Source organism: Larus michahellis, chromosome Z, assembly GCF_964199755.1.
Source record: "Larus michahellis chromosome Z, bLarMic1.1, whole genome shotgun sequence".
NCBI lineage: Eukaryota > Metazoa > Chordata > Aves > Charadriiformes > Laridae > Larus > Larus michahellis.
In genome coordinates this window covers 76,831,831-76,859,480 of record NC_133930.1, presented here as the reverse complement: position 1 = coordinate 76,859,480, position 27,650 = coordinate 76,831,831, and the positions used below count along the sequence as shown (strand labels likewise).

Genomic DNA, 27,650 nt, shown 5'->3' with positions numbered 1-27,650 from the left:
TTAGGACTTCATCATAGTTTTGTTCTCTTTTATTTTAGAAATCTTCCAGAATCCCTGAGGATGACATCAGGTTGAGAAAAAACAGAGACCAAAACTGTGCCAATTTCTTGGAGCCAGCTACTGTGCTTGCTACAAAGGAAGAGAAAATGGAAATTGAAGTTCCAGTTTCTGAACATAAAAGCATCACCACAGTGGCTTCACCACATCCCATAGACAATCCAGCCCACTTCTTTTCCCCTGCTGCCAGCCACAATGGACTTAAGGACAGGCACGAATCTCTAGACAGTGAAGTTGCTAAAGAGATCAGATACCTAGATGAAGTGCTGGAGGCAAATTGCTGCGATTCTGCTACAGATAATACCTTTAATGGGACATCGTCCCCTGAACCAAGTGCAGTCTCCATTATGGAGGGCTCAGGAGCATCTGTTAATGTCAATAATGATTCAGTACTCAGCGAAAGGGAAGAAAATGTAGCCGACAAGCAGGCACCCTCAGTAGTTGAACCACATGAAGCTAGCATAACAGATGAGAACCTGAAATCTAATGGCCATTCCTTGGGTGGACTGAAGGAAGACACTAGGGAAAGTCTGAAGGTGCCAGGAAGTCCCACTTCTTCAAACAGTTCTAGAAGATCCTCTAAGGATGGAGAAACAACTCTTACAACCCTTAAGAAAGAGGCTAAGTTTGAACTACGAGCCTTCCATGAAGACAAAAAGCCCTCAAAGCTCTTTGAAGATGAGGAAGAGAAGGAAAAATACAGGGTCCGTAAAGTGAGACCATCAGAGGAAATGATGGAACTTGAAAAGGAAAGAAGGGAACTCATTAAAAGCCAGGCTGTCAAGAAAAACCCCAACATTGCCGCCAAATGGTGGAACCCTCCCCAAGAGAAGACCCTGGAGGATCAACTGGATGAAGAGCACCTGGAGTCCCACAAGAAGTACAAGGAGCGCAAGGAGAGACAGCAGCAGCAAGGTGCAACACCAACATCCCCCAAACAGATCAGCTACTCCTTTGCACCACCAGAGCCAGTCAATATCAAGAAAGAGGATATTGTCACAGAGCAAATTGACTTCTCAGCTGCCAGAAAGCAGTTCCAGCTGATGGAGCATTCAGGTCCATCTCAGGGTCAGGCACCACCAAGGCGGTCAGGAACACCCAAAATGTTCTCCATCAAACCCTTTTACAAAAGCCTCAATTCTCCGCATGTGGACAGGCCACTGTCCTCCATGACAAGGCCTGTTTCAGTATGTGGGCAGACAGGACAGCTTGAGGGTAACAATGCCACTGTTGTCAAAGCACAGAAGGTCTCCTGTACCTCAGAAGATGATATAAGTACTCAGACTGCCACTGCTGACCCAGTAAGAGAGTTACGGAGCGGTGATAGCCCCAGAGCTGGACAGGCCTCAAAACTGTGGGCAGAGGATGGAGAATTCATGAGCGCGAGAGCAGTCTTCACAGTGGTGAAGGATGATGGACAGGGCGTGCTCGACCAGTTCCCAAAGTCAGCCAGCGCCTCTTCCCCTCCAGAGGAGCTTGACTCTGGTTTGGATGACCTGTCTGTCAGGTCTCAGGATACCACTGTCTTGGAGACCCTTTCGAATGACTTCAGCATGGATAACATCAGCGACAGTGGTGCCTCCAATGAGACCATGAGCGCCCTGCAGGAAAGCTCACTGGCCGATTTCTCCCTGCCACAGACCCCGCAGGCTGACACCCCAGCAGAGTGCAGGGGCGAAGGCATCTCCAAGTCGTTCAGCGACCTGGGCTGTGACTCACCCTCCTCAGCCTTGGCAGACTCCATGCTGATTGATGACCAGCTGGAGTACCACGCTGGGTTGCTGGTTCAAAATGCCATCCAACAAGCCATAGCCGAGCAGGCAGATAAAACAAACCGCAAGGAAGAGGAAATCCCAGCGGAGAAGGAGATCTCAGTCAAAGAGCAGCCAGCCACCACCAGGCCCACTGCAGCCTCCAAGGAGCAGCAGAACCCAATGTTCGAGCCACCCCAGGTGTCTTCACCTGTTCAAGAAAAAATGGACACCATACCAAAGACTTCAAAAGAGGAAGACTCAGGACTCAGGGAAGGGAAGAATTTGCAGCAGTCACCCGTGTACTCAGCCACCCAGCCATTCCTTGTGGAGGAAAATAGGCATGAAGTCAGCTATTTCAGCAAGTATTCAGAGGCAGCTGAGTTGAGGAGCACCGCCTCCATCCTGGCCACACAGGAGCCTGAAGTGACCGTGGGCCCTTTCAAGTTACGGTCAAGGAAGCAGCGGACTCTATCGATGATAGAAGAAGAGATCAGAGCTGCCCAGGAACGAGAAGAGGAGCTGAAGAGGCAGCGCCAAGGTCTGCAGGTGGCATCAAGCCCTATTACGAAGAGCGCACCACCCATGCCCACTAAAACTGTGTCTTACAAGACCGCACCAGGTAAGAGCCCAAAGCATCAGGGTGGAAGTGAAATGTGACTGTTGGTCAGGTCAGATTTGGGTTTATGTCATTTTTGAGTGGATACATCATTTTGCAGGGGGTGGGAGGGTTGTCGTGACTTTGTCTGCCTGGAAACTGCAGGCAGGAGGAGGGCATAGGACAACCCAACTTTTTGTCTGTGAGCACACCTGAGGACGTTTTTGTTTTTTCCCAAACGTAGCACAGAAGTAACTTACATACCCTACTGATCATCATCAAGAAACCCTGCACTATTTTCATCCTTTGCCACGTTGTAACATGACATGTCTATTGCTGTGCTGCTCAGACCACCCACTGAGATTTAGGATTGTCACAAGGAAGGACAGCAGCAGTTTTTTTGAAGCTGTGTGGTTATTTGAAGGACAAACATACAAAGCATTTTTAACAGGCTTTCTGTTCTCTTGCATGTCATTAAGTAAGGGCAAAGGTTTTGGAGTTTTGCATCAGATTTCTTTTTGTGTGTCTCTGTTTTGCTTTCTGTTTTCAGGTATTTCTTGGTCTTCTTAATGAAGTTTGTCTGGTAAAAAGATGTCCAGAGCTGTGAGTTGCCATGTGTTTCAGCTGGTGTCATTTACTACTGAACTAAAGAGGTGTCACAAATTAAATGCTTAATAGATTTCAGTAGAAGTCCTCCTCTGATTAATCACCTTCCAAGTCCTTGTGGTGCCATGCACAGCAGTTGCGACATATCACTCTCCTCCTTCCCCTTTTCAAAAAACAAAGTCAAACACTCATGCCTTCTTAATATAACATAAAAAAAGAAATCTAAAAAAAAAAACATAGAAACACATGCCAGGCTTATTTCTGTGTAGTGAATTTTATGAGTATAGTCTTACATATGCTTTGCAAGTGCTTAGAAGTTTTTATTAACAGCAATCATTCTGAAGAAGTATTAGTTTTACCCAGAGTACTTAAATTCCGTCCGTATTTCCACTGATGTAAATCTGAGATAGCGATGTTTCCAAAAAATTGTGTAGGGTGAGCCTTCTCTTTTGAAAGTCATGGCAAACTTGAATAAGGTCTGGATTTAGTCCATTACCCAGTATAATTGTGAACTTGGAGTGTTACGCAGCACATAAATAGCTAATTCTTGTTTTTGTTTCTTTAGCGAAGATGATTTCAATTGTGTTTCTTGCCAAAAAAAATGCAGCAGATGTCGATAATTTCTTTGAAGTGTTATTGTTATTACTCCTCTAGAACAGCATTTTTGATAGGGAGTCTCCATAAACTGAGGTGTTTTGGGCAATGACTGACAAGAGGTGAGACACAGGGCACTGGAGACCTCAGCTAGGAGGACTCGTTGTGACTGTTTTCAAAAACAGCATCATCTGTAGCTGCAAGTGCTCGAAGTGAGGCTGGTAATGGTTGATTTTTACTCACAAGTGATGCTGTAAGGGCTGCTGACACTAATGCTTATTTTAATGGAGCATCTGGGAAAACAGTGTACTTCTCGTTCCTATTTCTCTACACAACAAGGCATTTACTTTGTGTCTGATGTTAAAGTGTTCATTGTAAATTACATTCTAGTGAGAATGATAAACTTGTGCTTATAATGAATCATTCCAGACAGTTTCCTTTAAATGTCCAACTGCCATATGTTCAAGAAAGAAAATTGGGATCTATTAGCCAATGACTCAAGCTACTGCAATTTGCAGCTGGTGACAAGGCAAAGAATTAATTTCTAGGAAAAGATGAGTATGTGGCAATGTGTAAGGATGTCATTGATCAAAAAAACCACAAAGAGCATTGCCAAAGTCATTCTTAAATCTTCTACTTTCGGTGCCTTCTAAACAGCGGATGTGCTCAGTAGAGCTCTCAGCTGGCAGAAATTAGCTCGGCACCCTTAGTGTTGCAGGGTGCCTCAGCTCATCTCATCCTTGCTGTCCCTTTAGCCAGCTGCATTGCAGTTACAGCTTGCAGACATCCTTAAAAATATGGAGAAGAGATACCATGCAATTCCTTGGGAGACTGCAGCAATGTTCCTTTTATTTTAATATATACGGCACCTTTTTTCAGTATTTACAAAAACAGAGGCAAAAGGTGATTCAGCAGAGGCAACAAAATCTGGCTGTAAAGCTTCATTGTGGCGAGTTACGGAGGTGAATTGCAGAGCAGAAAAGAAAATCTATTTGTGGTAGGCACAGTAAGGAATATGCTGTAGAACATGTCTGATACTGTAATCTGAATATCTAATTTCAGATAGAAAAATAATAATAGTAGTTCTAAGAAGAAGAAGAGGAAGAAGAAGAAGAAACAGAGGTATTTCGGTCACCAAATTGTCTTTCCCAAAGAAAGAATTGGCATTCTTCTTTTAACATCAGGATACCTCAACGGAAAGGGATTAGAGGGTCAAGTCTAAATTTGAAAAATCTGTTGCTAAGTAGGGAAGTGTAAATTCACCAGAACTCTTTTGAGGAGGTGTAGTAATTAACTTAATTAGCAATGGCCTACCTATCACGTTGCTTGTTGGTGGTGGAGCAGGCAGAGTAGCTTTACTAGGACTCCAGGCAGTCCCTGATTGTTTGTTACTCCTGCCCCATTTCACTGCTTTGAACTGTTGTTATGGGGATAGCAGAAACACAAATGACAAACAAGGACTGCAGTGAACTGAACTGCTATTTTGACTGAAGTGTGGAAGATTAACACAATTCATGTGGGTGTATGTGTGAAATAACTGCTAATTACTTTAGATCGCAAACAGGCAGTTTTTGCCACCCTGACATACAACTTCCATACAACTGACAGTAGCACTAAACTTGGTGTCTGCCAACCACCCAGCACAAACCAACGTGGTTCCTAGTAATATACTTCTGTACTGCTAACAAGTGTCCTTTAAAGCTGCTTGGGATGCGTCAAAGCAGCCTTTTAACACACTGCAGATGACTGGAGCAAGACACAGAGTAGTTTCAGTGGAACAACGGCTATGTGTTGTGTGCCCACAGGATAAGACCTTCTCCAGGGTACTCCTGGAAATGTGAAGGGAAGAGCGTATGTGAACTCCTTTCCCCAAAAAATTTGGTTTCCTGCATAAGAAACCCAAGAAAGATCAAAAAAATGCTTTAGCGTGGCTAAATGGAGAGTCATCATGGATGACCCAGTGATTGTGGATCCCAAAATATTTGTGGAGCTGTATTTAAATTTGAACGTTTCCTGTGTTGTTTTGCTGCAGTACCTGCTGCACTTGGCAAGGTGGTGAGCAGCTGCGTAGCAAGCCAGTGGTGTTCTCCTACAATGTGCGGGTGGTACATCATCCCTCCTGGACAGAGCAGCTGGAGCTGTTTGATAGTTTATTTGAACAGAATGATTCTACCCCTCTAGTCTGCTCTCCTAAGACCCACCTGGAGTACTGCATCCAGCTCTAGGGCCCTCAGTATAGGAAAGACATGGACCTGCTGGACCAAGTCCAAAGGAGGGCTACGAAGATGATCCGAGGGCTGGAGCACCTCTCCTGTGAGGACAGGCTGAGAGAGTTGGGGTTGTTCAGCCTGGACAAGAGAAGGCTCCAGGCAGACCTTATAGTGGCCTGCCAGTACCTGAAGGGGTCCTACAGGAAAGCTGGGGAGGGACTCTTTGTAGCAATAGGATGAGGGGTAACAGTTTTAAACTGAAAGAGGGGAGATTTAGATTAGATATTAGGAAGGAATTTTTCAGTCTGCGGGTGGTGAGACACTGGAACAGGTTGCCCAGAGAAGCTGTGGATGCCCCATCCCTGGAGGTGTTCAAGGCCAGGCTGGATGGGGCTTTGAGCAGGCTGGTCTAGTGGGAGGTGTCCCTGCCCATGGCAGGGGGTTGGAACTAGAGGATCTTCGAGGTCCCTTCCAACTCTAACCATTGTGTGATTCAATAAATGTGTGACACGAGGATACAGCATACATTTGGTGGTGTAAGTTCCGTGTTCTTTTATTAGGAATATGGAAACTTAGACTATGAGGAACTTGTGTCTAACTTTCTGTAGTGCCTGGCTCAAGTAATCCTGTTCATCAAAGGACATGTGAAAATCATTACATGAGGATTGTTTTAATGAAGGCTTTTCTGTTGGAGAGAAACTCTTTGTGAATATTTGCTGTCTCATGATGAGGCATCGGGAAATCCCTAACACGAGAAGCCATGCCTGGGATAAGCTTTCCTGAAGCTGCCACATCTGCCTTTTTGGTGTTTGTCACCATAGCATTGTCAGGTGAGGCAGAAGGCACGTTGTACTACCTGCACCCCTCTGCAGGCACTCAGACCCATGTGTGTGCCCATCTGGGAGAGCTGCCCCCCCAGCAGTCATCTTCTCTTGTCTTCAGTTGATGAACTAGACAAGAGAATTTCAGTGAATGGCAAAAGCCCAGAAGAGGACCTGCAGATTAGAGATGCAAATGATCAGGTACCTTTATGTTTCAGGTAACTGTTCCCTCCAGATAGTGAGGGATGTGTGTATGCTGTTGTCTTCTTTCTTCTCCTTGCTTTCTTCCCCTGAGTGATGGCTGTGGAGTGTAAGCCTCTGTCAGAGAAGCTGCTTCAGGCTCAAGACCATTTTTCACTTTAATTTTTCACTAGTAAATACCTACACTAAGGAAGTTTGTCAGGTTCAGCCACAGCCTGAAGATACATTTTGGGTGGTGGGGGGAGAAGGAGAAATTTTGGGGCAAGATATTTTTAATATTTGTGGCCATGGCAAAATTTTTAATGCCCTGTATAAGGGGCAGAAGAATAAGGATCAGTTATAATACATATACATGAACCCCTTTTTATAATGAGAACGTTGAGAAAGGCTAGAGCAGAAATGGCGCCTTTGAGTTTATGGAAGATACTGTTTCCTTACCCCTTCTTAAGCACCAGTATTAAAAAAGCAAGGTTCATCATTCTCTTCAAGGATTCCTCTGGAGTGCTCATCACTCATCCCCTGAACGCCTTAACAGCATAGTAACCCAGATCATTTGTCATTTGCTGTCTTATTCCTTCCCTAGTGGAGAATGTGTATGAAGTGAGAGAATCTCTGAGAGGTTCATTTTTTAATGTTGACTTGTTTGTGTGTTTGCATATTCATGTTACTCACTTGGTGTTCAAGAAGACTGAAGAAGCCTGCCTTTCACCTGGAGCAATACTGAGACTCCACATTACCAGAAGGACATTTTTTTACACACTTCAATTATCCCCTGACTTCAGCACAAACAAGTCTCCTAAAACAATCTGTCTTGCTGAAATACCGTATTTTGAAAAGTTTTCTCTGCTGTGGAGGTGTCTTAAAAATGCCAACAATATCTCTAAAATAGTTGTTCCTACTAGTGTGAAGACCCATTCTTCCCATCTCCGTTGCACCTTAGTTAGCATTATATGATGGCCCTTGGTAATTTAGTGGTGGTCCTTGTCCCAGGGCCTTGCCTTAGTCACTTCTTGTTTTTGATACTGCAACAAACCAGCTGAGCATCCTTCCTTAGCTTGCAGCGAGTGCTTGGACACCCGTCAGGCTTCACAGGGTGGATAAGTCACTATCACAACCCCTCTTGCTCCCCAGAGCTGTGCAGAGGTTTTGGTTAGGAGGAAGCTAATCAGTCCCCAGCTCTTACACATCTTTGGTTTTGCAGAGAGGTATCAGGCCATGTCTCACAGACACCAGATGGGGACACGGCAGCAGCTGCCCCTTCCCTGAGCTTTCCCTTCCCCTCCCCAGGGCTTAGAAAGAGCATTCTCCATAGCAGCGGCTCCTGCCTACCCCAAATAGCACAAGAGGCAGGAAATTAGGAGAAATCAAATTACAGGAGCTTTCTGCTAGATCCCTGAAGCCAGAGAGTGGAGGGAGCCATCACCGGAACTGAAGCCACGGAACATTTTTTGGAGTCCCTTTGAAAGAGGAGAAAAATGTTAATGTGTAGGTGAACATCTGGGATGCTGTAGCCTGTACTCGGTATCTTGTGGCAGCTCTAAAGGTGACCTCAGGGGACTACCTTTCCTGGAGGGGAAGACGCTGCTAACTACTGTTAACTTGCAAGCGTGATCATCAGGCTGCAGTTTTTGCTGGTATCCTGCAGATGTGACCCTGTTTACATCCGAGTCAGAGTACAGTTCCTTTCTTACTCAGCTTGGATTTGGGCAAGGACCACCAGCAATGTCTGTGTGCATCAGGTGTGGCCACGGGACTGCAGAAGGAGAAAGTGCCTGTGATCATCCTGTCTCGTGGTGCTTTTATGCTGAATGACTCTTCTGCCTGAGAACAGTACCTTATCTGGATGAAAATATGCCAGAAGAAAATTAATCCAGCGACATTTCTAACACGATCTGAACTGGCAGAATAGGTCTACTCCAGACCAGAGCTCTGCGTCAGGTTCATTGACTTTTTCCTATGGTTGTTCTGAGAGCCCTGAAGCCTCAGACACTGTCATCTAACCACAACCTCACTGGTGGTTGTGCTGGTTGCTTGCCTTCCTGCCACCATTGGCACTGGTAGGATCTCTCTCTTTCACCTGCCTACCTGTGCTCGCTAAATTTTTAGGAATTTGAAAGAGGCACTTGCTCCTCGTGAAAAGTAGTTGAAATGACGCTGTGAATTCCTGAGTTTTTAGTGGAATTCGAACACTTACTTACATAGAGAAAATGGTTGTATAAGCATAATTTCTTGTGGATACAAACCATCAGACCACTGTTTTGCTGTGGGCAAATCTCCTCACTACCTTGGCTTGTCTATTTGTGAAAAGGGAACTGTGACACTGTTCGTGGTGAGACTCCCCAGCTTGCGTACAACGGTTGCGTGTTACTGCAGGGTTGCTGCCACAATGCAGAAAATGATGGGCCTTCCATCCAGGGAGGATGGATCTGCTTGGAGATACCCCCTTTCTAAAATGCAGATCCCCAAAGGCTACGGTTTGCATTGTTTTCCAGGGGAAGTAGGGTGGAAGGAGCGCTTTTCAGGCATGAGGCTTGCCTGTAGGTCTGAGCATCCTGTGAGGGGTCTGCATCCCTGGGGGAAAGCAAAAGCTGGGCAGATGTCTGAGAAGCCCGATTCTTCATGCATTACTTGCATACATCCAGGACAGTTACTTTTTACTGTAAGAATTAAGTAATACGGCAAGATATCTGACCCTAACCAGGCCGTTTATTTTCAGCAGACTTTTTTACCCACTGGACCTAACAGGCAAGGTGACGGTTGTTCTTACTCTCTCCTGCTGAGCAGTCCAAGGTGTCACACATGGGTGCAGCTCAGGACCTGTTGTTGGCCCCTGCTTTGGCCGTGTAACTCCTGGTTGTCTGTGGAGCTGGTGCTGATGCAACCCAGAGGAGAACCTGGGCACACAGAAACTCCCCCTCCAGTTTCTGGTGGGGTGATTTAGGGGGGACGAATTCCCAGCCTCATCTCTGTGCCAGACAGCTTCAGCTAAGTCTGTAGGAAGAAACTAGTGAGGCTGGGGTTTTCCATACTGGTCGGAATTGAAACATGAAACAAGCCCGGCAAAGGGATTTCTTGTAAAAGACTCTGGTTTCACTTCCCCCTTCAAGAATAAATCCTGCTGATTCTTACAGGAGGTTTCAAGGCTGCTCTCTAGTGGCTACCACTGTCATGATGCTTTTTGGAAGAGCAGCTAAGATTTTCATTTCTCAGCAACAAGAAGTTTCATGAACATCTGCACGACCCTTCTGGTTACTTCACTTATTTGCAAGGGTTTTGTGGTGGGCTTTTTTTCTCCTTTTTTTTCTTTCCCATACATTGAACCGTCATATTTCAAGGAGCTGACATGCCATGGAAAATCTCCTGTGATCTCCTGTTGATAGCTGAGGACCCCCGCACCTTATTCCTACGCCCATGACCTGCTACCATCATCATCGTTCTTCCCAGTGGAGCAAGGTGGATGACTGACCAGATCAATGCCTGGAGATGAGAAACGCAGGCTGTCTTGCCCGGAGAAGCATGGGTTGTCCATCCCCTGAGTTCTCCCACAGCTCGTTGCAGTGGTCTCCTTGCTCTCCCCTGCCTTTTACCCAGCTCTTCAGCTGGGATTACTCTGCCTACAACAGGCTCCCCTGGGTGAAACAGGCTCAGCCAGAGAGCAGCCTGACTTCTCTCTGACTTTCTTTCCACCAGGAGACTGAAGGGCCCTGTCTGAACGAGGGGTGTGTGGGATGGAGATCCCATCCCGCTCTCCCCAGGTCTCCCTCCAGGAGCACCCTCTGCAACTTGCAGGACACAGATGCAGGGAAGAGTAGCACCAGGGACCAACCCAAAGCCTTTCATGCTTCCAAAGCATAGACAAAGCACTGGAAGAAGCAAAGAAGCTAGCACCGCTTAACCAGATGCCTTCACTGGACATTGGGCACGTGGTCCCTCGTGTACAGTGGTGGCATCCTGTGCGTCGTATTGTCTGAATCAGAAAAAAAAATAAACTTGTGGTTTTCCAGAATCTTAGAAACATTTCCAGATCACTGAAATGTGTCATACAGGAGGGAATGGGAGTAATTCAGCCAGATACTACTGTAAATAACAGTGGTAGGTTAAATTTGCATTGTATCGTTTGGTGACTCTTCTAGGTTTTGTAAAAAGATTTTCTAGTGGTTTTTGGTGTAATGCATTTAAAGAAGAGAGAGTGTTTTAAAAGCCCATGACCATCCTGATTTACCAGATTGTTTCATAAACTTCATTCCAAACTGTTTCTTCATTCAAACCCTGCTGAAAATGCTTCTTCTGCTGTTAACTTTTAGAAACAACTTACGAGTCCTTCAGCTTAGAAAGGGTCCTTCCTTTTCATGTAATTGCAGGAAAGATAGAGAAGATCAAGCCTCCTCCGTCCCCCACCGCAGAAGGCCACGTCTCACAGTCTGACCCACCGCCCGAGGAGCCTGCGGGAGCCCAGCGACCCAAGAACCTGATGCAGACCCTCATGGAGGATTACGAAACACACAAAACTAAGAGAAGAGAAAGGATGGACGACAGCAGTGTAAGTGCCCTTGTCCTTTTCACTTTTTTCCTCTGCGATAGAGACCATGTCTCATGAGAACCAACACTCAAGACAACAAAAATATTTATTTCCCAAGAATCTGCTGAGATCACTTTTCAAGTGTGTAAGGATTTTAACACATTGTAAGGGCCAGTATGTTTGAAAGCGAAGGATGAGGGCTAATGAAGAGGAAGGGAGAGAATCACTGCAAACATCAAAGCCAACTCATATTAAGATTCTTTTAAATTAATTAAGTTAATGAATAATACATAGCTGCCCTGCAATTGGCAGACTCTGTTAATTCACACATCACCAAGACCCTCCAGCAGATTATTTTAGTGGCTGTTTGAACTTGATGGATCAAGCATGTATTCATGCCTGTGTTTGTAGACTCCCAAAGTCCCGTCCCAGTGTGCTCATGATTCAGTGTAAATGGATAACGTCCTGAGAAACCCTCCCTTGCAGAACTGGATTGGCAACGTCACAGAAATTAACTTGGGTCCTTCAGGGGGCAGCATGCTGTTTCCTGCTGGATTTGCTGTCTTTGCTGTCTTTTCTTCCACAAAAACAGAAGATCAGCCAGAATTTCAGTTTGTGAAATGGGTGCTTGTATTTCAGTCATTACTGTAGTAGAGTTTAACCCAATTAAGTTGTTCTTTATTGGAGGTACTAATAAGAAGAGCCATGAATTTCATAGCTGGAAGTATCAAAATTCAGGTGCATCCATTATACAACCTGTTTCCCAGCAGAGCACGAGGTGTTTCCTATTCAGACTCGTTATTACTGCGGGCAATGACTGCAGAAGGTGGTGAGATAAAAGTGCGATGTAAAACTTCTTACATGGACATAGTCCTTGTTCCATGTTTGCTGAAGCAGCCGCAGTCCTCCAGGCATTCCCCCAGAGATGTCAGAACGATGACACCAGCACCAAGGAGTTCATGCTCCAAACAAACTGCTTTCTAGTATTTCTAGTCCTACCTTCTAGTTTCTACTTTTCATTAAAGGTAGAGTTTCATTAGGTGTGTAGAAGTAGGTGAAAGTTTGTAACAAGAATGCTGCACTAGTCCGACAGCTTTTAATCATTACTGGTGAATATTGCACAGTAGCACAAGATAGTTAAAATCAGAAGGAATACAATGTGGAGGGGTCCTGTTTTATTTCTGCTCATTAACTAGAAAGTAGTAGGAGAGCTGACTCAAAATGGAAACAGATTAGTTTCCAGTGCACACCAGAAACTTTCTGGTCCCTTCTTCTACTGAAGCCATTGAAAAACAAGATCTCATCGTCCGTCAGGTTCCTGCTGCCACCACATAGGAGACCTGCTTGCGCATAGGAGTGTGCCTTGTTCTCACAGCAGCATCTTGGGAAGGATCCTCTCTCGGCTTTCTCCTCCCTCCCCAGAGCACCCAGTGAAACGGGGTGGCTCCACCTGCTCCGGTGGATGCTGTTTTCTGGCCTCTCCCTGGAGCATCTCTTTCCCTGAAGGGCCCTCAGAGGCAGGAGGCGTGTCACACCCTCATGCCCTTTGCAGAAGTGGTCCTCGGGAGTCCTGCAGCGAGTATCTGTCAGTCTGGTGGCTCGAGAGCTCAGCACAGCAGAGAAGCTGCTGGACTAAAGAGGTGACACTTAGCTTGGTACTCACCCTGAGCTTTTCTTTCACCTCCGTGAAGAGCGAAGGTGACTTGCCCAGCCCACGAAGCGGTGGCTTGTGGTGGAAATCTTCTCCCATGGCTGTGATGGCCACATGCCATTTGTCGTGCATGTTGTAACACACAAAAACGGGTAAGATGTCATTGGATGTAACTCCCTCTGCTCAGCTGCCAGACTGCAACTCCTCAGGTGCTTACAGACCTGCACACGTGCCCCCTAGAAAGCAGGTTGGCCACGATTGCTTAGTCTCTTCTGCCGTTGGAAGCAAGCCCTGATGTCCTGACCAGAGCACTGATCCGGGCAGTGTCTGAGCGAAGAGGTGTGCTGTGGGTGCCAGCTCGGCTGTCTACTGCTGATAGAGCTGCCCAGGCATCGACCACCCAAGGATGCATGGCCGGGACGAATTGTTGAGGCTGCAGTGAGTTCACAGAGCCCCAGTGCACACCGAAGTCCCACAGCGTTGCAGTTTGTTGTCCTTCTCCTCTTCTCTAAGCCCATTGCACACAGCCAAGCAAGATTTACATTCTTGCTGCTGCCTACCCAAAATCCTGTTAGAGGGCAGTGTCCTGCAGAGCCTGGGGAGAGCTTCCTTGCACCAGCAGGAGCGTTTTGTTTCTCTCCCTTGCCTTTTTCCGCTCTCCTTTTGTAAACAACTCCCACCATTGGCAGGGGAAAGATAATTCAAATAAGCAGTGCTGCACTTCTACCACTGTTAGTTCGAGCTAATATTTTACGTGCCAGGCTAAGCAGTAATTATTTAAACAACAAATAGCTTTGATTTGTCAGCAGAGGACATTTGACCGTGTGCTCAGGAAAAAGATTTCCGTAACTAATGAAACAAAAGAGCACATCACTGTCCTGTTTAAAAGATTTATTAAATGTAGCGGGGGAAGGAGCATAGCTGACAACCAGACAGGCAGCTGCCACTTGGACCATTAAGTCCTGAGAGCTGAATGTGGCTCAGCGTTGCTCTTTGTGAGTGAGGGGAACCAGAGACTTGCTCGGGTACAGGGATCAGTCACGCTGAACAGAGCCAGCGCTGCCGCAGGGGCAGAAGGCAGCAGCCACGGTCTCCGGAATGGGGTTGTGGAGAGGTTTGATGTCCGTGGAAACTCCCCCTGATATGGTGAGCACACCAGCAGTATTAATGCATAGAGCTTCTGCTTCTCCCTACGTAAGACACGCCAAAAGGCAGGAGGGTGGTTTCAGTAGGGCATCTGTTCCATATCCCCTGTAAACATCACCGCCTCCTGTTTTGTGTCTGGCTTCAGTGGCTACAACGCGGGCGCTCTGGCCAGGGCTTGCGGGTTTTGACTTTCAGAGACAGAGGGCAAATCAAGCGCATCTGCTCTTGGAAGAACTTTGCCGCTCAGGCAAGGGGGCAGTTTCTTCCAAAAAGAATGTGTTACGGTAGAGGTTTCAACAGGTGAGAAAAAGAGAAAATGCAGCAGCAAGAAAACAGGTCAAGCACTGGTGGTAAACAAGACTGAGACTGGCCAAGCAATGTCATTAAAAAAACACCGAACTGACTAATCTTACTTTTTTTTTTATGACACCAAGTTGCTTGAAATCCTATTCTCTGGGATGTGCCAGTTCTTGCAATTTCTTTGTTTTGTTCTTGTTTCCTAGTTATAACATGCTTGTTCAATGTACTAATGCTGGTCTTTTCCCTTTCTACCAGTACACCTGTAAATTACTGTCTAGCAAGGTTACTTCTGAGGTACTTTTCAACTGCTTATATATTTTTGCTTCCTCTTGCATGGTGATTCCAAGTGCATGTCGCTGCAGTGTGCATTTCCATGCTGTGTGCCAGTGCTGTTTCATATCAAAACCAGGATGCAAATGTGTGGTGGGGGAGTGGGGGTGCGGGTGCGGGTATTCCTTCTTATCTCTCATCAACAAATATTTGTGTGGCTGGTTTTCTAACCCTTGGATTCTAGTTACAATTCCTGGCATGGGAGGGGTTGTAATTAAAGGGATGGCAGCTGTTGCCCAGGACTGGAGCATTCCTGAGGCGTGAAATGAGAACTTTTCCTTAATCCCTGTTACCGTTTAGCTGGCAAAGCTGAACCAGGGATCCAAGCATCCTCAGATGCTGAGTGAAACTGCCATGGCTTTCCTTTGTCTCTGATGACAGTGTATTTAGCACTGTCACAACCTCTAGTATTCTGTAAAGAATCCGCACACTAACCTTTCACCTGTGGAAGAAGAGAGTCAGATCCAAGCGCACGGCCTCAGTCTGGTGAATTTTGTGAACCTGTCGTTGTCCCTGGGTGTTGTGATGTGATGGCTGGTCACAGTCCACAACTTAGCACCAGTGTTGGTCTCAGAGTAGAAGAAACCCAGATCTGCTAAAGAAAAGAAGTTTACAGCGACATCTGGTATTTTAGCAAGGCAGTAATTTGCACAGTCCTTATCCCTGCAAAGCTGGACTCTGCCAAATACAACAATTTTAAGAGCGGGGAGTTGATGCCAACTACACTTTTGCCATGTTTGTAGGAACAAGGTGCTCAATAATGTGGACATTTCAATTGCCTGCAATTTTCTTTGCAGACATATGTTTAAATCTGGACTTCTCTAAGAGACACAAACACATTGTGGTAATGACTGACATTCATTCATTCAATATCAGTCATTTTTTTATAAACATGAACCTTCCACTATTTCCCTATTCCATACCATATTTGACCACCACCAGCTACCTCAAGACAAGTATATGAACATTTTCTGTCCTGGAGAGTAAAGCAAAGTCAAGTCTATGCCATTTCCTATTCATTAAATAATTTAGTGTGGGTTTTATCTGACAGATACAAGCCAGTGATTGATCGTTGAGTAGAGTATTCATAGAGAGTTAATCAGTACAAGAGCAGTGTGCTTTCAGAGACCTGGTTTTAAACACAGGTTGGGCCTCTTCTCTCCCACAATATCTGCACAGTAATCTCAGTTACAATTAATGAACGGTAAGTAGTGATCAGAGTGTTTGATGTTGTGTGAGAGGCAGAAGCTCAGGTGTAGATTTTTTTTTTGTCCTTACAACTATATATATCTCTTCAAATTTACGGGACATTATCCTGAGTTTGCTTAGTATCAATCATACTGTAGGAGATAACTGCAGTAAGGTGACATTTATGCAACATTAAACCCTACTGCAGAAAAATTCTGTTACAAAATAGAAAACCAACATACTAGATTCGATGGCACAGAGCCCAGGGTTTATGTTTTACAGAATCACAGAATGGTAGGGTTGGAAGGGACCTCTGGAGATCATCTAGCCCAACCCCCTGCCAGAGCAGGGTCACCCAGAGCAGGTTACACAGGAACGCGTCCAGGCGGGTTTGGAATGTCTCCAGAGACGGAGACTCCGCCACCTCTCTGGGCAGCCTGTGCCAGGGCTCTGCCACCCTCAAAGGAAAGAAGTTCCTCCTCGTGTTTAGGTGGAATTTCCTATGTTCAATATAATATGTTACTATCTTGTTTCAGGTAAACACATCGTTGTCTGAGATACCCAGCTCCTCACTGTGCTCCCTAGAGGTCTGGGGTATTCAGTGAATAGCATTAAGTAGGTACAGTAAAGAAGATACCTTTATACTGGAGAATTAGATGTTCTTTGGCCCTCAGTAGTTACAGTTTTATGTTAAAGCATTTAGTTATCATTCATGAGCGGGAACACTCACATCTGCAGGAACAGGCAGCCTGTTCCCTGCCTTTGAGCTTCTGTCTCTTTGTGCAGGGTGTGCTCCAGGCAGATGTCTTGTGCCGTGACTTTCCCGCATGGTACTGGTAGATTTTAGACACCCAGACCTTAGCATTTTCTGTTTTTGTTGCTTTTAGATCATCCAAGTCCAGATGGGAGGAATCGCTAAATATTAACCTCCAGAAAAATCATGTTGCTACCACATTACTGTTCAATAAAGATTAGCCTGTCCTATATAATAGTCAGTTTAATTCAGTGGTGGGGATAAAAATGCTTTGTACTAAAGCATGTCTGTATTTTGCTTTGTATTCTCTTGTTGCCACTAAGAGAGCAACTGTCATTACATCTGTTGGAGGGAAATTCAGGACAGGTTAGTCTCCATGTCTAGGATGCATAGATAAATTAATCTTATACCTGACAGTGGTAGCTGTTTCCATCGGGTTTTTGTTTTTTTTTTTAAATTCTCAAAAATAAATGAAATCTGTCAGGAAAGAGCCCTCTGCAATTCTTAGCGAGACCCCAGAGCTGCAACCACAACATCCACACATCAGTTTTTTGCAGAGAGAGGTGAAGAGCAGTTTTTACAGCCCTATGTATCTTGGTACTTTTGTTGGCACATCACAGCTACTCTCCAAACGTCTACTGTGTCCAGCTCTGGAGCCCTCAGCACAAGAAGGACATGGACCTGTTCGAGCAGGTCGTGAAGAGGGCTACAAAGATGATCATAGGGCTGGAGCACCTGAGGACAGGCTGAGAGAGTTGGGGTTGTTCAGTCTGGAGAAGAGAAGGCTCCGGGGAGACCTTAGAGCCCTTTCCAGTACCTGAAGGGGGCCTACAGGAAAGCTGGGGAGGGGCTGTTTGCAAGGGCATGTAGCGACAGGACGAGGGGCAATGGTTTTAAGCTAGAGCAGGGTGGGTTTAGATTAGACATTAGGAAGAAGTTCTTTACACTGAGGGTGGTGAGACACTGGCACAGGTTGCCCTGAGAGGTGGTGGAGGCCCCATCCCTGGAGACATTCAAGGCCAGGCTGGATGAGGCTCAGAGCAACCTGATCTAGTTGAAGATGTCCCTGCTTACTGCAGGGGGGTTGGACTAGATGGCCTTTAAAGGTCCCTTCCAACACAACACATTCTAAAAAAATAAAAAAAGATTCTTCCTCTTCTGTTGCAGCTAGTAGTCCAATAGACTCCCCCAAATAAGATAAATATACTCCCAAACTCCCCCAAATAAGACATTTTATATAACACTGCTTTTTTTTCACTGAGGTGGACTTACCATTGGGACGTAGACAGCTCAGTTCTTCAGCCTAAGCTGGAGTGAACTGTCTGCTCCTTGATCTTTCTGATTTTCATCCTTCACCTTCTGCCTGCAGTTTTGAGCCTGGCCACCTCAGGACACCGTGACTACCCGAGCCTGGCCCTGCGTAGTCGCTCACCGCAGTTCACCCACTGAGCTGACGTGGGGCATCATTGGGGAGGACACTTAGGAAGCCTTGAGGTAGCATCCTGTAACGTGGCCAAAATGTGGTGTGTTACAGACCCCCAAAAAGGCCACAACAGCAAAAGCAAAAGACTTTCCTTCCATCCTTTGACCTGCTGTGAAGAGCCTCTGGGCACTGGATTCATGAGGGGTCTATGGACAGCCCTGATATCTGCCAAGAATATTTTAAAATGGAGATTGTTTGCTATTTTAGGCAAGGGGCTTCCTGGGTTGTGAATTCAATGCTCCATTGAGGACTCCCAATTCTCCACTCAGTCATTCCAGTTGCATGCTATAATTACCCCATTGTTTTCTCTAGCGGGTGTAAAACTGACACAACCTCGTAAAGATGAGGGTTATTTTAGGTCAAAAACTCTTCTCAGTAGATTAGAAGAATAATTTTGGTGTAACTGTTCTAAAGGACCTTTAGCTTATTAGTATCTGCTCTACTATTTAGAGGGCTTGTTTATTAGTACTAAGCTGGACATCAATACTTGTTTTCCTACAAAGGCTAAGTCCACATTCAATGCCCTCGTGGTGTCTCTGATACAATTCTGTATACAGTTTTCCTTGGAGAAACCAGCAGTGTTTACAGAAGTAGACAAGCTTCTGGGCAGTTTTGCAGACAGGGGACAAATGGAAGAAACCCTGTTGCCATCTATTAAGACAAAGACGAGCTGACTGATCAGAAGCAGAAATCTTTTAAGTTTAGGGGCCATCTCTAGAGACCATCACAACATTGTGATTTCCAGCAAGGAAGACACTGACTGGAAACTGTTGTAGCTTATGTAAAATACACTTTATTTTCAGCTGTCATGAATGTACAGGCCAAATTCAGCAGACCTCATTCAAATATACAGCTAGTCTGTGACAGTGGCAGTTGTAGTTTGAAATTTATGCTGAATTTGCTGTTTTTTTCATGTAAATTTCAATATCCAGTGGGGAGAACATCAATTTTCTGTGTTTTATTTAATCATTATCCTATACTGGTCTTCTTGATAGTCTCCTGTTTATCAGTATTTGGCTGTCGCCATCCAAAAAAGACCAAAAATCAGTGGGTTTTTTTCCCCCCTTCATTGCCAACCCTGGAGCAGACACTGTCTTTTCTTATTCTGAGAAGGTAGCAAGATGATGCCCTGATACCCAGTCCCAGTTTCACTTCTCCATTATTTGGTTTGGGTTGGTTTTCCTTGGTTTAGGCACTCAGAATCCCAAATATGTAGTTTAAGCTGCTGGTCCTCATCCCTGCACCTCCAGTACGCTGCCTACAGTCTGATGTCTCAGGGCTTTTTTTAGCGATCTCATTTTTTGATGAATGGCTAGGTTTGTGAGCACCTTTGCCCTCTACTGGGTAAAATGGAAACTGCTCAGCCTTACTCTCTGTTAGTTGCTCTGCAAAAAGAGGAGGCGTGATTTTGGGCACAATTTCATCAATTTGATGGTGGACCTGGACCAGCTTTGTAGCCCTGGTCAGTGCCAGGAAGCAGATGGAGACTTAGCTCAAAATCATCTCTGTTGGCTGAATTTTGCTTTTAGTTCTTTGACTTGTTCATAGTCATCATTGAAAGAAACTAGGAGGGCAAAGAAATAATAAAGCTGGCCAAATTCCACCCTACTTCAGCTCCTGAATGGAGGTCTGGATCTTAATGTAAATGCAGAAGTTTGTTCTCCTTCCTGTGAGAAAAGTTGTGGCTGGTAATTTCAGATGACAGTTCAGAGCAGATTTCCAGATATTGCCTGTACAGAAGTCGCTAGTACCTGCATACCTTTCCAGCCACAACTTGTTACGAGCTGAAAGAAGAGTTTCTTTCAATTCTTTAAATTATTTATTTTTATTCCAGTGAAGACTTAAGTCCTCACTGCATTTGTCCTTTCTTAAAAGGCCGGCTACTCTTCATCAGTCAAGGAGTGCACAGAGCAGGTTGTAGGAAGCATTAAGGACCAGGGATGGCAAGCATTGATACAATGCACAGTCATGTATTTGTTGGTGATTTTTTTACAATTTTTTTTTTTAACTGACTGTTTAAACATTTCAAAAGTTTACTTCTCTAGGAGGGCTGGTTTAAAACACATTGAGGGTAGTGGACATTGGCAGCTTTGTAGTTTGATCATGGAGCTGTTACTCAGTGTTGGTCAGAAAATAACATTGCCATGTGCTTCTGTAAGAAAGCCCCAGACCCCTTTATGTCTCACTCTGCTGGGAGGAAAATACCCACTGCCATACTTTAGTTAGGATCATAGAATTGTAGAATGGTTAGAGTTGGAAGGGACCTTAAAGATCATCTAGTTCCAACCCCCTGCCACGGGCAGGGACACCTCCCACTAGACCAGGCTGCTCAAAGCCCCATCCAGCCTGGCCTTGAACACCTCCAGGGATGGGGCATCCACAGCTTCTCTGGGCAACCTGTGCCAGTGTCTCACCACCCTCACAAGAACAAATTTCTTCCTAATATCTAATCTAAATCTACCCTCCTTCGGTTTAAAACAGCTACACCATCACTACACTCCCTGATCAAGAGTCCCTCCCCATCTTTCCTGTAGGCCCCCTTTAGTTACTGGAAGGTGGCTATAAGGTCCTCCCAGAGCCTTCTCTTCTCCAGGCTGAACAACCCCAACTCTCTCAGCCTGTCCTCGCAGGAGAGATGCTCCAGCCCTCGGATCATCCTCATGGCCTTTCTCTGGACCCGTTCCAACAGGTCCGTGTCCTTCCTGTGCTGAGGGCCCCACAGCTGGATGCAGTACTCCAGGTGGGGTCTCACGAGAGCGGAGCAGAGGGGCAGAATCACCTCCCTCGACCTGTTGGCCATCCTTCTTTTGATGCAGCCCAGGATGCAGTTGGCTTTCTGGGTTGTGAGTGCACGTTGCCAGCTCATGTTGAGCTTCTCAACAACCAGCACCCAAGTCCTTCTCCTCAGGGCTGGTCTCAATCCATTCTCCACCCAGCCTGTATTTGTGCTTGAGATTGCCCCAACCCACGTGCAGGACCTTGCACTTGGCCTTGTGGAACTTCAAGAGGTTGGTGCAGGCCCATCTCTGAAGCCTGTCCAGGTCCCTCTGGATGGCATCCTTTCCCTCCAGGGTGTCGGCCATCCCACTCAGCTTGGTGTCATTGGCAAATTTGCTGAGGGTGCACTCAATCCCACTGCCCATGCCACCAACAAAGAAGTTAAACAGCACTAGTCCCCATATCGACCCCCGAGGAACATAACTCATTTGCTGAGGAGTACGTCAGATGCGTGTCACAATAACACCTTTTGGTTTCATCTGACTTTTTTTTTAACCTTGTTAAAATACATATTAAAACTTTTTCTTACTTCTTTACTTAATTGTTTCTGTGTTTGCATGTGTGTGCATATGCATAATACATACACAGTGTATGTTTTTTGTATGTGTGCATATATATGTGTGTGTATGTATGAAAAATATATACATGTATCGAGGCCCATCTTGCACTGCATTCTGCAGGCTGTGCAGGTCCTCCATATGTAAATCTCCTTTCCCATATGCATGGAGTGATTTTCACTCCAAGATCACCTTGGCCACAGGGCATAGGCTTTCCTGTTGGCCAAGCCGCAAGCCAAAGACCACGAGAAGATGTGAGGGAAAGCTGCCTAGTTCTGCCTGCAGGGGTGATGTGCTGAAATAAACAGCAGACGGCTTTCCAGGCTTCACCTGCAGCTCCAAAGCAGCTTCTGGACAAAGATACCATGTGGTTGCTGGCTCCAGGTACTGAAGGTGTGCAGATGCCTCTGGCAAGAGGACCAAGACCCTGTCCTCTGCCTTCAGCAGGCAGGGATGCGGCAATGTGCAGCTGGGCTGGTACGGGCCAGCTGGGGCTCCCCTGAAGTGATCTGGATGCTGCCAGCCAGCTCCTGCCACCTCTGTCCTCCCGTGGTGTGGCTTTGCTCTTGCGTGCTATCCACCCCCCACACCTTCACATCAGCAAGTGCTTCATTGCATGAGTCCTCCCGGTTTGCACGAGGTGCAGCACCGGGAGCCCCATGGGAAGGACCAGCCCAGCTGGTCCCTGCGGTGCCGGATGCCCCAGCACGGGGTCCACAGGCAGCTGAGTGATGTGCTGTGTTCTCCCTTTCTCTCCTGACCAGGTCCTAGAGGCGACCAGGGTGAACCGCAGAAAGAGCGCTCTGGCACTGCGTTGGGAAGCTGGCATTTACGCCAACCGGGAGGAGGATGAATAACCACGCAGCAGCGTGAAGACAGCGACGAGGCATGCCGAAACCAAAAAAAGAGAGAAAGGAAGGAAAAAAAGCAAACACAAAAAACCACCACGAAAGCAGCAGCATTTTAGTCCAATATTTATTAAGTACACAACAAACTCAGTGATGCACATAGACACAGAAGTGATCCAACTCCTGGCAATCCTAAAACAACAGGAAAACCCCACCTAGAAAATACCCCCTTCTCCTTTTCTCCATCCCCATCTCTGAAATGATGCAATGGGGAAGGTGCAGGGGGTGGGAGCCATCGGGGCTGGGGGGGACAAGGGGCGGTCGTCCCCACAGACCGGAGAGGCTGCAGGCGCATGGTGGGAGGTCGGCGTGGAGGAGCCTGCAGCCAGGGCTCAGGCTCGTGCTTCCCGCTAGCCGAATTGACTGCCCTGCCTTGCCCCCGGGGACCACCGTCCCTGCAGAAGCTCCCATCGGACGCTCCTGCAGCTCCTTCGCCTCCCACGGCCGCTGCACCAAGACCGTCAGCGTTGCTTTGGCGTACTCTATCCAGCCACAAAACACCATATTGCCCTCTGTTGCTATTTCTTTTGAGGGCTCTGAAGGCTTGGGTTTGGGATTAGGGTGGTTTTTGTAGGGGGATGGGTTCTGCTCCCCCGTCTAGTAATTTATCTGTTTAAAAGGAAAAAAAACCCAACAGGGCGGCAGTTATTGCAAATGTACAATCCAGTAGACAGTAAAACAGTCCTTGTGTTGCAAACACAAGCCATCACAATTTAGGAGTGGAATAGATGGGGATGAGAGCTAAGCCAAATGGATTACCTTAGCTTTAGGATCCTATACGCTTGCAATATCACCTGAGCTCCAGGTTCTCAGAGCATATTTACGTAACAAAGTTTCTAAATATAAAATCTGTATTTAGTGGATGACAACTATTTTTTGATGGTGGGGAGGGAAAAGAATGGCATATGTGTAAAATCTATGAAGAAGGATAATCTGAAGTAGAAAGGTAGTGGGAAAGGGATACAAATAAAGGACATTTAATTTTTAAATGACGCAATAATTGAACTAAGCCAGACTCTGGCCTAGAAAGAGGTATGAAATAAAGAAGAAAGATAGTTAACGTCTTCAATTATATTTATACAACATAAAAAGCCTTTGAAGTAGAGTGCTTTGTGGAAGGCTTCACGTTTCCAGGCAACAAAAAAAAAAGCTAAAGGACATAACAAGTTGGGAGGAGCGAGCAAGGAAGAGCAGACAAGGGAAGAAAACATTACTTTTACCATTCAGCCAGTGTTTTCAGTGCTACGAGCAAACCGTAGAGCCTTTAGTTACTGCTTAGGCTTGGGATCAGCAGTGAAGGATTAGTGTGGATCTGTGTGTGCGTGTGTGCGTGTGTGCAGGTGTGAGTGCCGGTGTGTGCGTGAGGCTGGCATACCACAGTGTATGGCAGTGCGTGAACTGATTATTTCCTCCAAAGCTGTTTACCAGCTATAGGGGCGAGTGCTAATTTCTTTTGTTTGTTGGTTGTTTTGTTGTTTTTTTTCTCAAAGGGGATATAAAAACAAGGCACTGAGTTAATGCAGTATTTGTGATATTAAAATTTGACCCAACATGGTATTTGCATGAGTCACAATTGCAAAGTATTGACCAGTTTTGTAAGCTGACAATTAGGAAAAGAAATGTGGTATTTATTCTTGTGCTTTGTATTTGTACGTAGTATAGGGGCTGCGGGTTTACTCTTTCTTTTCACGCAAGCAATACAATAGGAGTATTTTACAACTGGGAACCATAATTTCTGGATTAGAAACCAACAAGTTTGGGAGATGACAGGAAAAAAAAGACAGTGAGCTTTTTTCTATATAAAAAATACTGTCTTTTTTATAAAGAAACAATTATTTTATTTTGACATCTTTTTAAATAATCATCAGCCAGGATACTGGTCCTCCCTTAAGCCTTTCCTTGGTTTCATAACCTGCTGTGCTGTTTTCTCCTGAAACAGTGAGCTCATTTAAAATGAGTACCGATACTGTGAACATACTTCTGGTGCTTTTCTTAAACAAACACAGAGCTTGCAACCAAATGACTCCTGTCCCCATCCCCCTCCCTTCCTCCAGCATGTGATTTCTGTCCATGGACGCTATCATTTTGAGGCTTGTTTTCAGGGACTTGTAGCAAATACAATTATATATACGCGTTAACTCAGTTCTGTCAATTGTCTCCCTAAGTGCTCTTGAAGAGAAGAAAACCCTGCTGAACTGAGCGTTCACTGTGGTAAGGGCAGCAAGCTTATCTGAAGGATGCTCTCTAAACCCAGATGCATGGGGTGGCACCATGCCTATGAAGGAAGTACATACCCAATGAAGTGGACCCGTTGTCCAGACATGGCAATCAGCAGTGATCTGTGACTCACGTCTGCAGGCGGGTCGTTACCATAAGACTGTAGGAAAAGCAACGCCACCAATGCAGCCCTCGAGTGAGACCATACGTCGTGTAGCCACATCCATGAGCTCTGCGCATCTGTACCAAGAGGAGTCCTGGCTCCCTCCAGCCTTGGGGAGAGTGTAAGTGAGAGTGGGAAAAGGGGGTTTCCTGAGCAGAGGAGACGGCCCCTGAACTTACGATGAGGTGGTCTTGCACCAAACGACGCTCTTCAGAGTCTCCTCCAATATTAGCTCCCTGAAACTGGGGCAGCCCTGGTCTGCTTTCCCAGGAACCTGCATCTTTATTTTCTTTATTCAACCTGAAGGTTGTTTTTCCCTCCTGCTCTCTCAACTGTGAACCAGTGGTATTGATCACCCATCATGAGACATCTCTTCATGCTTTGCCACATCTTCCCCTACTGCCACAAACGGCCCTCAGTCTTTGAAGGGAAAATTAAATTGCTCTAAGGAAGGGGATGTTGTGGTGAGGAGAGGCCGGGCAGGAGTCCTCTGCACTAGGAGCATTCGCTTTCAGCCCCCGCGACAAAAGTATTTGCGTGTGTCAGTGCGGGACAGCCAAACTTTCCACCCAGCAGAGTTTTTCTCTTCCAGAAATTATGGACACTCGAGGTCAGCAGCACACATTCAGTGCTGCGGTAACGCGAGTGCGATGCAGTTTACTTGCCTCTGTTATTTCATTTGCATGCTACCAAGCTTAGGTGTTTATAAGTATACGCCAGTAATACATATCTATCTATATATAAATATATCAAATGCAACAGAAGAGCACTATTGCAGAGTTAACTTTGTCTCCACAAAAGAAGCGCTCAGATCCTTTCCCGTGGCAAAGACTGGTTTTAATGAAACTGTGTATTGAGAAATAGTTAAGCATTAGCATTTGTGATTATAATCACTTTGGGGTTACAGTGCAGGTTTTCTGAACAATTTGTTTTAAAAGCTGCCAGTTTGGGCTTCATCTTGCTCCGTACTGACATTATCTGAAGGAAAATACAGTAGCATTGACATGTTTGGCAACCAAAAGGTGGCATCCTTGTCATGACTTATCAACCAGTTTCAACAATACCTGGCTTTCTGTATGTTAACCACTTAAATGTTATCCTGCTTCTGTTTTATAGTGACTGTGAGGCCTACAATGCAAGTATATAATTATTTTCTCATTAAAACAGAAACCTGTGTTGTGTTTCTACAAAGCTGCCTGTTTCTTCACATGTACCCCTGCAAGCAGCACACGGCTGGAGGAGAGTGGCTTGGCTACCACCTCTCAGGGTGGTCGGTCTCCCCCCACTTGACTCTGCTTCTGCCTTTTTGCCAAGAGGGAGGAGATACCTCTTTTTCTGCACTCAGCGGCATCAGCTGCAGATACAAGAGTGTGTCCAGAGAAGGGCAACGAAGCTGGTGAGGGGTCTGGAGAACAAGTCTTGTGAGGAGCGGCTGAGGGAGCTGGGGGTGTTTAGCCTGGAGAAGAGGAGGTTATAGCATGGTGGGGGTCAGTCTCTTCTCCCAAGCAACAGGCAATAGGACAAGAGGAAACGGCCCCAAGTTGCATCAGGGGAGGCTTAGACTGGATATTAGGAAAAATTTTTACACTGAAAGGGTTATTAAGCATTGGAACAGGCTGCCCGGGGAAGTGGTTGAGGCACCATCCCTGGAGGTTTTTAAAAGACGGGTAGATGTAGTGCTTAGAGAAGTGGTTTAGTGATGGTTTTGTCAGAGTTAGGTTGATGGTTGGACTAGATGACCTGAAAGGTCCCTTCCAACCTTGGCAATTCTATGATTCTAAGATCATCCCTCAGTATTTCTTTCCCATTGACATGCTTCTGGAGGGTTGCTGAGGCCAGATCTGCTTCGGGATGAATTGCAGGAGCTTTCTTACCTTGCCTCCTCCACACCTGCAGGGCTCCTGCCATCCCGCACAGCAAACCACGTCGTTTCAGCCAGTTGTCCATTTCTCACATGCCCAGCTGCAGCAGCCAGTCGCTTGCCCATTGCTGCAGCCCCTTGCCCCTCTTTCATGGCCAGCTAGACCAGGAGAGACCCCATCCCTCAACCTCAATAGGGAGCTGCCATCACGTTTGCCGTCAAGAGCTGGAAGGTGCCGTGGCACCAGGTGCATGAACCGGGCACGTTCTGTCCCCTCCCCGTGCCAGGAATAGTCAGGCATTTAATTACAGCCCTGCTCCACAGCCCTTGGGAGGAGGAGGAGGAGGACACTGGGGATTTCCATGGGAGTTGACCACGGCCAAGTGCAGCAATTCGTTCTGTGCTCTCCGTAGCAGGAGCCCTCCTCTCCATTGCGCACACAGTGTCAGAAATGCCTACAGAAGAAAGTCAGATGTGTATTTCCTTTCCAGTTAGTAAATACTGCTGGAAGTCATAAAACAGGCTAGAAAACAAGCCTGATAATTTATCCACCAATTCTGGTCTCTGTGTGTATGAAGAAAAAGAGGTTATTGTCTCTTCAACACAGAAGAGGCTTTCTGTCTGCCTTCCCTTGCTCTGTGCTAAGAGGGATAGCATATCGGACTCCCTGGCACACAGTGAAAAGAAAGGGAACTCCTTCTAGACCTCTCCTTTGGGCTTTATGACAATTAAAAGCAGAAACTGGACATTTGCAAGGGAGCATTTAGACATTGCAAAACTAACGCAGTGATGCCAGTGGGTGTCAGCAGCTCAGGAATTTGTGCAATGCGTTCTGCTGTTACCAGTGGTTGGTATTTGTTTAATAACACACATTTAGGACACTTAAAATCCCCGTCACCCCATTGCATAGCCAAAATGGCATGCACCAAGCTTTTACAAAGTAGTTAAGGACTATAA

The 27,650-nt window shown here is 46.0% G+C and overlaps 1 protein-coding gene across 17 annotated transcripts in view; it reads left to right on the top strand.

Annotated features, from left to right (window-relative positions):
- The window catches only part of PALM2AKAP2 (PALM2 and AKAP2 fusion), a 279,896-nt gene extending 253,888 nt beyond the window's left edge, over positions 1 to 26,008 (top strand). For 9 of the 17 annotated variants that reach the window (XM_074571097.1, XM_074571094.1, XM_074571091.1 and 6 more), the window contains 4 exons: positions 39 to 2,430; positions 11,200 to 11,378; positions 14,710 to 14,748; positions 22,309 to 26,008. In XM_074571097.1, the coding sequence (XP_074427198.1) occupies positions 39 to 2,430; positions 11,200 to 11,378; positions 14,710 to 14,748; positions 22,309 to 22,401 (2,703 nt within the window). In that variant the 3' untranslated portion in view covers positions 22,402 to 26,008. The remainder of the gene's footprint in view (positions 1 to 38; positions 2,431 to 11,199; positions 11,379 to 14,709; positions 14,749 to 22,308) is intronic. The other 8 variants (XM_074571098.1, XM_074571096.1, XM_074571093.1 and 5 more) reach the window with 1 other exon arrangement.
- The last annotated feature ends 1,642 nt before the right edge of the window (positions 26,009 to 27,650 follow it).